The sequence below is a fragment of the Mastacembelus armatus genome, chromosome 23 (assembly GCF_900324485.2).
Source record: "Mastacembelus armatus chromosome 23, fMasArm1.2, whole genome shotgun sequence".
Taxonomy (NCBI): Eukaryota; Metazoa; Chordata; class Actinopteri; order Synbranchiformes; family Mastacembelidae; genus Mastacembelus; species Mastacembelus armatus.
The window spans coordinates 4,581,241-4,594,282 of NC_046655.1; the positions used below are offsets into that span (position 1 = coordinate 4,581,241).

General features: G+C 37.1%; 1 protein-coding gene across 1 annotated transcript in view; it reads left to right on the plus strand.

Annotated features, from left to right (window-relative positions):
• Positions 1-13,042, plus strand: part of camk1da (calcium/calmodulin-dependent protein kinase 1Da) — a 42,321-nt gene that overhangs the window by 15,372 nt on the left and 13,907 nt on the right. Inside the window, exons 2-3 of the mRNA XM_026327177.1 lie at positions 4,488-4,619; positions 10,043-10,117. Coding sequence (XP_026182962.1) covers positions 4,488-4,619; positions 10,043-10,117 — 207 coding nt within the window. The remainder of the gene's footprint in view (positions 1-4,487; positions 4,620-10,042; positions 10,118-13,042) is intronic.

The following is a 13,042-nucleotide window of genomic DNA, read 5'->3' on the forward strand; positions in this document are numbered from 1 at the left end:
GCGTGTGTGTCAGCATTGTTCATTCCCAGTTACATTTGACTTCACATTCATATTATTTTATGCCCTGAACTATAAATACATATTCATAAATCAGTAATGTGATAACAGTGTCAATAGCATTTGATAGAAAGGAATTTGGTGGTATACTCACCTGTCTAGCACTGTTTGATTCATGAAAATACAATTTTTGGTCTTGTTACAGCAACTTCAATCCAATTGACTCATCATCCAGTGGTTGTTTCGGTCCGCTGAGAACTGCAGCAATTGAACAATCTGACACAAAAAGTAGTAGCACTTTGTCACACACTGCAGATGGAGCAACACAGAGAAGAAAGAGCTTTCCAGAGCATTCAGGGTTTCATGCAGAGGGTGGGAGATGAAGGTCATGGTCCTCTTTGGAGCCTAAAGAGCATTTCTGGACAGATCTGGCCTTTCTGCATTTTTGTTTTATCTTTTAAAGGTAGAAACTTTGTAAAAAAAAAAAAAAAAATACAACATCCACAACTTGCACAATACCCTGTTTTGTTTAAGTCATACTAATTGTATACCAAAAGGGATAACCGTGATTCTGTTTATGCTCCCCTCAAAGAATTTAATCTCTTTGATGTCTATTAATATAATGTTTGCTATGCCTGTCTTCTATTTTAATGTATTATTATTTGCTAATTGGTGCAGATGGATATGTTACTAGTGTTTCAAGCAATTGCTTATCAACAAAAGTACTAGACAAAGAAAAATTCACCTGATTTTGGTGTTAAATGAAAAGTTGAACATTCAGGTGAGTCAGTTGGTCTGTGTTTAAATTGCCTTACCAGCTTGTCTTGCTGCTGCATTACATTTTTGGTTTTTCCACCATGACCTCACAGCCTATTCTTCTTTGAAGTAAACTCTATATGGTTGTATTATGGTTGCCCACAAAAATATGTTCTTGCTTTTAGAAACAGATGGGTAGACACCAGCAGCTAGTGTGTAAAGTTGCTGAAACAGCTGTAGCATTACCTCCTATCACTCTGCCACAGCTGGAAATAAATCCCAGCTCTTATCCAAAAAAAACATCAAATGAAATTGGTGATTTATATTTGTTATTTTCAGCAAAACTGAGCACATTTTTTCTCATAAAAGCATTTTAAAGTTGACTTTGAGAAGCACTCTTGGCTGCTGTCAGTGTCAATGTTAAATGTGTCACTGTCACCTTGTTAGCCTATTCTTGTCTCTCTGTTTCTATCTCTGTCTTACACTGTGTGTGTTCCTGTGCATGTGTGAAAATAACCCAGTGTGAGACAGATACGCACTTGATGGAAAAACACATACATGCACACGCTATCGCTACCAATACATTTCCTGCTGGACGCACAGATGCAGTCAGTGGTGCTCGACTGACACAATTACACAGGTTCATACAGGAGAAAATGCAATCACTGTTGCCGCGGGTAACGGCAAACGGGGACTGCCAGCTAGTCAACCCTCGATACACTCACACATACACTGCCCAGCATGTTAACTCATCTGCCAGATGTTATACAAGCTCCCTTACTCCAGTCAAATGAACTCCCACAGGTCTTTTATAACTCATGGATATGTATGTTGCAAGCAGATTATTTCAAGGCCTGACACATTGTGAAGGGGACCATATTAAGTCCATTCTACCTCCATTCACATTTTTACCTCTTTCTCACTCTCTCTCAAACACACACACACACACACACACACTCTGTCTCTCCCCCTCAGTCTCTTCTGACCTTTTTCCTCCTTTCAGTACGGGTCAGCTGCATTGCTCTTTTGTTTCTTCCTGCCATTCACACATATTTAGCATAAACAATAGTGCAGTTTTGTATGACTACATTTATTAGAGATTGTTTTTTTTTTTTTGTGCATTTTAAGCTGCTGTTAGTTTCTTTATTGTAATTGGTGTGTGTGTGTGCGCGCGTGTATGTATATGCAGTTGTCATATATACAGTGGTAAATAGAGAAAAATAGAAGTGAAGAGCTGAGAGATAAATCTCAATATAAAGCACCCTGGTCGGGTAATAGACAACTCCCATATAAACCTACACAGACACAGGAGAGGTGTAACGTGAGAAATATTAAGAACTTGTGTGCATATGCATCCCTGTGTGGCTTTTTTTTTTCCCTCAGTGGATGCTTATTCATCTATCTTTCTCTCCCTGTTTCTCTGATGGTAATGAATGAAATGTTCCAAGTGACCATGTGTTTGCATGTGTGAACAAAGCAACGATACAAACAGTACGGCCCCCTTGTTATATCAAGCTTTGGCGTCATCAAAACCCACAACAGCCGTTATCAGTGTAAACAGGTGGGGTGTGTGCGTGTGTGTATGCATATTTCTATCTTTGTGAGGACCATTCTGAGCATAATTCTAAGTGAGGACATTTTGGCAAAGTGAGGCTTTTGGCTGGTCCTCAGTACTTTAGACTCCTGTCTGAGAGTTAAGACTTTGTTTTAAGGTTAGGTTTAGAATGAGGGTCCATGTAATGCAAAATGTCAATGTTTCTATCCTCGTCTTCACAAGACGAGGCTTTGTGTGACAGTCTGTGAGAGGCATGTGATTAGTTGCAGGACTGTCACCAGGGACAGTACACAGTATGATCACTTGGGTCCCACTTGTCATTGTAAAAGATCTATAGCATGTGAGGTGTAAGGCAAAGAGAAAATGGCACTGGGAGGGTAACGATGCAAAGGTGAGAAAATGAGATTCTTGCTGAGAGGTATGAGAAATCAAGAGCATGCACTGCACGAAGCGAAGCAACAATTTTGTCAGTATGTGTCCACCACAATAAAGGTTTGCCTGCATTGTTAAGACTAGCCGACCTTGTGGAAGATGGGGGGTTTGTCACATGTGCTTCTCTCTAAATGGCTTCAGGGCTTTCCAAATGGTAGCACACACCTATTGATGCAACAGAGAGCTCGTTCACTACAGCCACTTTCCCCTTGAATGAGGAACTTAACACACAATTGCAGCACAAATATACACACCAATGGAACAATGAATGAATGAAAACCACAGTGAAGCGAAGGTGAAAGCATGTCGAATGTTTTTGAATGAAAGGCAGTATGATGTGAAATTCTTTCTTTAAACAGATAAATGTGTCAGACAGATGAGAAATTCATTTGAAATATGGGCTCTTCACGGAAACGAGAGTGAAATGTTTAATCAACAGAACACGGTTTAGTACATTAATATTAAACATAGTTGGACCATTCCTGTACTATACACTTCCCCTTACCTCTATGGAGCAGTCTTCTTTTAGCTATTTTTTTTTTTTTGCTTTTTAATGTAACAGCAAAGTTAGTGACTAGCAGAGATCAAAACAGGGCCTCAAATGAATGCTTATTTTAACTTTTGATTATGTAAACAGGCAACCTTTTGCTACTGCATTAACCCCATCTTTAAAAGGCCCTGATGTGTCAATGTCGTGTTTGTTCGTCTGCTTCTTCTTGGACTCCAGAGGAGATAGTTTCTCTGACCAAAAATCTCAAGCTACATGCAGGCTTATATGAGACTAAAAGTCAGGAAAAGTGCAAGCACCCAGGCCATGAAGTGCCTTAAAAGAGTCTTGTGCATTTAGCAGATCTTATAAAACATTAGAATTAGTGTCACCAGCAAGTAGCCTGAATGATGCACAGAAAGAGATGGCAGAGAGAACTAGAGAACAGGAAAGAACAGACATGTTTATTCTACTGCAGCATCAGTTGCTGAAGGCAGCTCAACACAGGAGTCAACATTCGGTTCAGGCAGATTAATTCACAATAGGCTCATCTTCATTCATCGCCCTGCTTGTCTTTATGACGCACAGACATACACACACACACTCATACAAGATCTGAAATTAAAACCACCCATTATGTGACTGTTATTGAGGATCATCAGTTTATGTAATGAAACAAACATTATTTGTAACTGTAGCAGTTGTTCTAAGTAAATAAATAAAAAAGGCTAATGTGGTAATTTTACACTTGGCAGATCCAGTCACATTATCACTGCAGTGTAATTTTCTTCATGATGCACTGTACCTGTTGTAAATGTGATCTCAAATGGGAAAATAACCCAGTGCATACAGTGTTACAGCTGCATTGAATCAGTTTTTGTTGCAATTTAAAAATGAAATGTATAAGAGTGAAATGAAATGAAAACTGTGGAGAAAACTAGCTGTGGAGTTGGAAACGTGGGCATCAATGATGTCTGGTAGGGCTGCACAAATCCAAATATGTAGCAGCCTAAGGACTAAAAGTTCAACTTCTGTGACTTAGTTTGGGCATTTCTTTTTCTTTTCTTTTCTTTTTTGCAGTATTTTAGATTATTAAGACACTGAAAAATGTACAGTGTCCCACCACTAATGATTCAGTGCAATTTGTTCTGCTCTTTATGGTGGAAACTGATTTTATCTTGAAATTAGTAGGAGACCACAGAAATGATGATATTATCCAATAGAAGATTGACTGGTGTGACTTCTTTGCTTTGTTCACAGAGGAGCTTTTTCCGAGGTGGTCCTGGCCCAAGAGAAGCTGACCGGACGGATGTTTGCAGTGAAGTGCATCCCTAAAAAAGCTCTGAAGGGCAAGGAGAGCAGCATTGAGAATGAGATCGCTGTGCTCAGGAAGTAAGTGGTATGACACATGTGCACAGCCACACAAAAACATCCTAGGTCCTGGTTACCCAGGCAACTGTGCATCTCTTCCCTGTTGCACACATCGCAATCCCCCCATCAACCCCCTTGCCCCCAGGTCACGATCCATAGCCTACCTTCCACACATATATACACATATGAACATATCACATCTGAAACTTAGAAAAGAGTTGCACAATATTAACATTAAGAATCAGGTTTAAGAAACCAGTGAAACAATCAGTTCAATACAATATACATTTAATAGTCACCAAGAGTCACATCATCTTTATGCCTCAGTCAATCAGGCAGAGACAGAAATGTGTTTATTGGAAGCCAGAGAAACCTTTTCTGCATATGTGCTGCAGGTAAACAGATTCTATTGCAAAGAATAAAACAAACCTTTATTGTGGTGGACACACACTGCATGCATTATTCTGTGCTTATCATAACTGATAGACATAATTAGTTAGTTATAATGGCAGCTAGCCTTTAAATAAGAAAATTAGTCTTTGTGTCCCTCTTACATACACAAAAAAGCTATACTGTTGGGCTTCTGTAGGTTATGGTAACACAGAAGTATTGCGCTGTTAAAAACAAAAAATGCTAATTTGGTTGTATAAATTTGGTTGTAAAAGAGAAAGTGACAGTTGCTTCCAGTAATGAGGGAGAGATACAAGACAAGTAAGTGTCATTACTATAAACAAATCAGAGAATCACTTAGACTGGCACTTTGTTTCAGCCAGTACAGTGGGAGACACCAGGTCAGCTTTCAAAGGAGGCAGGATTTTGCAGATGTCAAGGGGATAATAGAAAAAACAAAATCTAGAAATCTGGAAATATTAATTTCATTCTGGAGGAACACAAAAGTTAAAGTTACCACCTATATTTAAAAGAGACCAACAACATCACCTTGATTGTGGATATTCCATCCTCATTTCCCATGGCACAAATTTTCTTGGGAGTGTCTCTAACCAAGTGCTAAAAATAGCCAGTATGCACCTAAGTCTCATTAGTTTACAGAAATGGTACCAAGGTATCACATAAGGTAAAATCATCATCTGAGATGCTGCTGTAATGGTCATGTGAGCCTTTGACAAATATAATTAATCAAGTACAAAGATCATCCACTCTTTTGGTTTTCAGGTAAGGTTGTTGAAACATACAATGTATAATGAATGGTAGTTTGGGCAAACTTGTCAGATGTCTTTGAAGTAATAGGGAGAATATATCCACTTCTCTGATAAAAATGTGGTAAGAACTGAATGAAGGTTGTTTCCATAAAGTTACATCTTGACCCCCCTAAGGTACACTGTGAATGTTTTATTGTTAAATTAACAGTAACTTACTGGCAACAATTATCCAGTAGTTACTGTATTTCATAAAACAGTACAACTATTGTAAAACAAACTGCAGTACTTTTATACATACTGTAAAATTAAATACAGTAGTATTTCTCTGGCATACTGTATAATGAAGTGCAGTATTATCCTGTCACAGAAGTGTTACTGTAATTTATCTTAGTGCTACTATAGAAACTCCAGTGTATTTTCCTGTATTTATTTTAATAAAAAACTGTTATTTAGCTGATATGAGAAAAGGACAATGAAGACTTAACTGCAAAAAAACAAACATTTTATTGTGAAAGTTTAAAAAATATGCAATAGTAATTCATCAATACAAAAAAAGTCTGTTTTAAAACTGACAGTCTTTCCACACAGACCCTGAATGTTTCCACCCAGAACACCGCTATGCTGCAAAACTAGTTTTAGTTGGTTCTGCATGAAAACATATGTGGAAAGTAGGACAAGTGACAGTAAGACCAATTCTCACACACATAGGGACACATCAATATTATAGTAACACCAATATGAAAAGTCTCTGTTTAATATCTCATGAGGCCAATAAATGACATTGTAAATGTTTTGGCTCTATGCTTAATTTTGACTCATGATGCATTTTGGAATACATAAAATATTGTAATATAACATCTTTCATTAGATGATTTCTCACTTTGGGTGTTAGGGCAGCATTGGAGAGCTGAAGGTGAAAATTGTGATGGCCATGTGTGGAGGGTGGTAGTGAATGGTGACACTTAGGAGTCCTATAAAAAATGAAAAGCACAAATGAATCTTTTTTTTTTTTTTGTTATCTGATATGCCATTCTAATGATTAATGTAAACTGGAATAGAGATATTCCTGATGAAAATAGTGACAGGCTCTGCAGAGTAGTACAGTTTGTAAGAGAAGGTCTTGTTCCTTTGACACAGCTCCTGCATTGTGAATGACAGTGAACAAACTAGTTAAAATGACCTCAGAAAGACTGGATGCTAACATAATGTTACAGGCAAGCATCCAAAGCCAAATTGGCCCTCAGCCTACTAATGTTATACAATCAGATTTGCAGATCACGTGTTTTTAAGATATTAACGTTAATCTAATCAGTTTCTATCGCAACTTCCTGACAGCCTATCAGGACAGATGTGCTATGCTAACATTAACTAATGTTAGCTAAGCTACTTAACTTAGTTGTCGTGTTTATTGGTAATGTTACAGAACATCAGTCATTGGCTGTTCTTCTACGTCAGGTGAACGTTAACTGTTAGTGCAGTTTCTGTCTGCAGACCATCATTAAGTTTCCCACTCACCAGATATTAAAGACCAGGCAGGTCAGACCATAGACATAAATGTATACAGTATGTCTCTGGGTCACAATGGATGACAGAAAATGTTCTGGCAAAGCGCGGTGTGTGCGTGCACAGACTTGCTTAGAGCTAGAACTGAGGAGTGTCACACATAAGATAAAAGAATAATTAGCTCTAACATTAAACATTAACGTTAATCATCCAATCCTGAATAAAATTATCAAAATGAAAGCAAACAGCAGTTAAATGTCTTGAAAACAGCCCATAAATCTAAAGTTAGCGTTTGTTAACGAATGTGATTGAAACATGTCAGATATAACCTGAAGCTAATTCCTGCCATGGTCTCCTGTTATATCTGTTAGATAAGTCTTAATACAGCTGAAATGAAAGTTTCCCAATGTTAAAACTCACCATAAGTAAAACTCAGCATTGAAATGAAGGCAACTCTTTTATTTCAAGTTGGAGCTTTGGGTTAATTTTATGCTCAATCAGATTTAGATTGTATTTAGATTTACAGTAACTTTAACATTTTCCCAGAATGCACTAGAAAATAACAGTAACATTTTTTTTTGTACATTTTGGTTAGAATGTTCTGATTCCAGAGGGTAAAATCCAGTTGTTTGTGCTTGTAAAGGAGATCGAACACTGTTTAGTTTTTACAGTCTACAGCATAATCATAAATTAACCTGATGTTTACTTGTTGATTAATTGTATGGTCTATAAAATGCCATTCAAATGTGGGAAATACACATTACAGGTCTGCAGCTTTGTTTCCTTTTTTTTTTTTTTTTTTTTTTTTTTTTTTGCCTACCATTTAAAAACTCAGGGGTAATCATTTTCATTTGACATAAATATAAAATATTCACAATAATGAAGCAGAAATCAAAGAATGTGTGGCAATTTTACTTGATAAATTACTTAACACTTAATTCATTAACAAAATTGTCAATTTTCTCATTAAGTTATCAATTGTTATCCATAATTTAGGCATGTCAGAGCTAATGTTATATGATATTAATTTTAAAAGATGAATAGATAAAATGCCATGTGGCATATTTCAGTTGCTCTTGCTGTTAGCAGCAGTAGAAAAGAAAAATCCATAAATGAGGATTAATAATTGTAGCATGAAGCCTGGAGGGTTTTTCTGAACAAACCTTGGCTCTCCTCCATTACTGCCCCGCCAGCCCTTCATTATCTCAGGCAGGGCGTAAATACACACATTATCCCTTTTCAACCTGTGCACCTGTATGTGTGCGTATGAGTCACATTTTAGCTGTGTGGTTCGCCGCCTGTCTGTCATCACAGAGATCGTGCAAATGTTATAGATGCTCACCTGTGTAGCTGCTGTGCGTGCATGTGTGGGAGAGAGAGACCAGGGGGAATTACCTCTGTTCACAGTGCTAAAGATGATTAACCCACACACAGAATCAGTCATGTTTCTACATGGTATGAGGTATTAGGATAACACCTACACAGACAGAGAGGATGCAGACACCCTCAACACAATGCTGTAACCATGGAGAGAACTGATACAGATGAGCAGAAAGATGAGAGAACTAAGATAGATTTTTGGCAAATTAGAAGTATTTGGAAAATGATAAACATCATGCTGAGTGGAAATGAAAATCAAAATTTAAGTGTGAAAGTTTATTCTCCATTTAAAAATAGTGTTGTCACAATGCCAAAATTATGACTTCAATCTCAATACCTGCCTAAATATCTCAACACTACTGAAATGATACCACAGCATCAGGAAAACTAATAGAACTTAACACACCAAAGAATAAAATGTATTTTGACAATGTCAGTGTTGTGGAGAATGTGAAAAGAGGCCAGAAAACAACTTGGTACGTTAACAGCTAAAAATATGAAGTTTAAATTAGACAGTTACCCTGAATTTCCGTGTCAAACTTTGAGTAACCAGGAACAACACAAATAAACATTACAAAAAAGTGAAAAATTCTGAGGCAAATGTAATGTACCACAGATATTCACATCGGATGTGACATGAATATGTGACTATGGGTTCTAAAAAGTCGTGCTACAAAAAATGAATTTATTATCCACCGATGATGACCTTGTGCTGATTTTACTAAAAACATAAAAGCATGAAAAAAAATGTTTTGGTTGCACCCTATATGATCTACCCTTTTGCATCGGTGTGAAGCATCTTTTACAGAGACGCTTCGCATTGTCCATGGGCTTGCCCTGACTGTCAGCTACATAAGTGAAATAATGCCATATTTCACTTTGTGCATCTGACCAGTTGTAGCTGCATGCAGACTACAGAGAAAAACAGCTGACCACACACACTCTGCCTGGAATGAAAGCAGAGCGTTGCACACACACACTCGGAGCACTGGCTGCTGTCCAACAACAATGTGGGATATATGGCTCTTATTAAAATTGTCGAACGAGGTATAATACTGTTTTTAATGGCATGTTGTTGCGATACCTTTTATACTTTGCAACACAACTGTGGAAAGAGTAGTTTGGCAAAATAATCTTAACTCAAAATACTTCTGTCCTGGGGCTTTCAATGACTTCTTACTGTCTTCATCAGATACTGAGGATAAATAAGTAAGTAAATAAATAAGTTTTATGTTTATTAATGTGACCAAAAATTTACTGTAATAGGGAAGCAAAATTTCTGTTAGTCCCACAGCTATCATCAGGATAGTCATTTATTTCTTACTGGGTTATTGTTGGTGACCTAACATCTGTTGCAGCTTTGTAATTAAAAGCTTACAAGGGTTTGTCTTTGTTTTGCAGGATCAAGCATGAGAACATTGTGGCACTGGAGGACATATATGAGAGTCCTGACCACCTCTACTTGATTATGCAGCTGTGAGTAGATTTCAAATATTTTTTCAGAAGCTCTCTGCTTGAGTTTTTGAGAGATTGATTTGTGAGGACATATAAACATTTAGTAACCATGACCTAATTGTGCAGCTTTTTACTTTGTGTGGAACTAAATGTAACACCACTCACTCACTGTCATCGTTATAAGGATAAAATTGGGTAAGAGCAGTTTGAAGTGTATCTTCAGACTGTGTTGAGATTTGGTTGTAACTGGAGTTTGGTTCCCACTAAGTTGAAGTTGTTCTCCACTGGAGGGGTTAACCTCGATTTTGACTTTGACCCACCTAATGAAAAATTACAGTTGTTATATGGGAAATGTAGGACACAACATTTTTGGAGCACCCAACCTTGTGCTACATTTCTTTTGTTTAATGTGCCTGTTATAAGTGGAGAACAGTACTTAATTGCTGAAGTACCCCATTAAGCAAATATGATGGATAGGATAGGATTTCAGTCACATTCTGAAAACAGATGATAGTTTTCAGTGTAATTTTTAGGTGAGGGATCACTGGTGAAAGGGGTAAAAATACTTTCATCCCGATACATTTTTTGTTTTATGTTGAATACAGCCAAAAAATTAATAATTTTCAATTCTGTTCTCTTGCCAACCCATCCATCACCACAAACACATGTACAAGCTTCACTTCGGTGACAGCAGTACTGAGATGGCAACATCTCACACACTAACATACAAACACAAAAAGCCCACCTGTTCTCCCAGACACAAACATTCCACACAGCCACAAGGTCTTTTATATGTACTTTGATGGTCAGCAGTGGAGGGAAACTGGGTCGCCCATAGATCACCCACAGGTGCACTATTAACCTCTTCTACAAAAGATTACTGCAGCTTACATAAGAGGTGGTCTGGAAGTTTGGCAACCCATGCTGGAAACATTTTAGCGAAGTTCAGGTGGAAGTCATGACTGTAGATTACACAACTGTGGCTATGTTTACAAGTGATGCCAGCAAATTATTTCTTCACCTACCCCACACTGTTGAGTCCTTTTAGTCCACCAACTCTGATCAAATTACAAGAAACTAGTGTTTTTCTCTACTGATACTATACACAAAAACTTTTGAGTTTTGATTCAGGGAATAAACTTAAGTAGAAGCCTCTATTTTACATTTGAAGAACCTTAAATACCTAATTCACAATTTGTGCTGATAAGCCATTTATTTATCATTATGTAATGTCAGTGCACAGTTGACACTGAGAGGGAGCGCAGCTTTGTATATGTTTTTGTGATCTACTTTTGAATTTGTTATGCGAGTGTTTGACAAGCTCAATTAAAACAAAGCCTACTTCATATTTGACACTGAATTCTTGTATGTATCCCAGGATATGTATTTTAAACCTTATTGTCTTAATATTGAGCTTCAGTATAGTTTTACAGTAGTTGTTTCTGGCCTGTAATAGAAAGAAGACAAATCAAAACTTTAAATAGTAGCTTAATACTTAATCGATGTGTTAAAGAGCAAATGGCATCAAGAATACAGAAACACCTGGCAAGCCCTTTGTCAACAAGAAGTTAAAATGAGAACACTGCTACAGCGGATATAGATTCTTGTTGTCATAACATGAAATGTATATGTCTTTCATAAATAGGTTACTGTGACATAGTTAAGTCAGACGTCCTCTGATAATGGAAAACTAAACTTGACATCATTGATATTTATGGTCTGCAGCAGACAGAGTGATACATAATACAGTAGTGATATTTTCATCCAGGTTAAATGCATTAATCTAAGGAAGACTGCATGAGTTTGCTGTAAGTGTAATATTAAAGGCCTTAGGTTAGTTTGCATTTGTAATTGAACATGCTATTTCTATTGTCCAGAGTTACATAACTTTTTTTGTTCAAGGGTAATTTTCATCACTAGTCCTTGGTATTCTAACTAACAAGATGGCAAAATGATAATAGATGACTGAAGCACAGCGATTAATCACATCTGTTCACTTCTTTGCATGCAGGCAAATGACAAATTAACACTTGAACAAATTAACACCTCCAGCCTTTCATGGAGCTGCAGTCCCTTTAACATGTCTAAGAAGTCTGTTACATCACCTGAAATCCTCCTATTGGCTACATTCCAGACAAAGCTCTTACTTTCATTAGGCTGTTTAGTTTTGACCTTTTGATTTGACTTTCCCATTGTCATGAATAAACTAGTTAACAGATAATTTCTGTTTCCTGGCCGGCTGCCGCCACTTTTACATTTGTTAAATGACAAAAAAAAACAGTCATCTCTTTTCACTCTTGAATTTGCTGTAAAATAACTTATTCAGTGTAGTTTTACCTTTTTGTCTACTTTTATTCTGTATGTCAAGGTTACTATTTGATGCTTGAAATGCTTTCACTCTAGACATTATTAAATAGAGCTCCACATTATTATATAGTTATAAGAGAAATTAGAAATAAAAAGGTCTTGACTGTACAATTTGTTGTCTTAATTTAGGTAATTACAGTATCTTTTGTTAGCATCAGTGATACTTTGACAGGTAAAGACCTCTTAGTGAAAAGTAGTAGAGACAGCAACAGGAAAGATCCCACCTCTGCTCCTACATCCTTGTCCATCCATCAGTCCCTGCATTTTTTTGTCTCTTCTCTCACATCTGCCCTCCACGTCTCTTAACATAAAGCAAAAGCTGTGTTTTATCTAAGCCCAAACTCAGCAGTGCTTCAGCAAACAGAAAGCAGAGGTTTCTCCTACATGGATTTGTACCTATCTTGACTGTAATAAGTAACCTCATTTGGTACAATTGTGTGCATTTATCGAGATGTCATTTTTTCTTTTCAGCAAACAGAAATCTAATTTAGGAAGAAGGATTTTTGAATGTTTTCAATGTAATTGCAGTCTGGTAGATCAATGCTATCTCTCAGCATTTCCTTCGTTCCCGTTCATCAC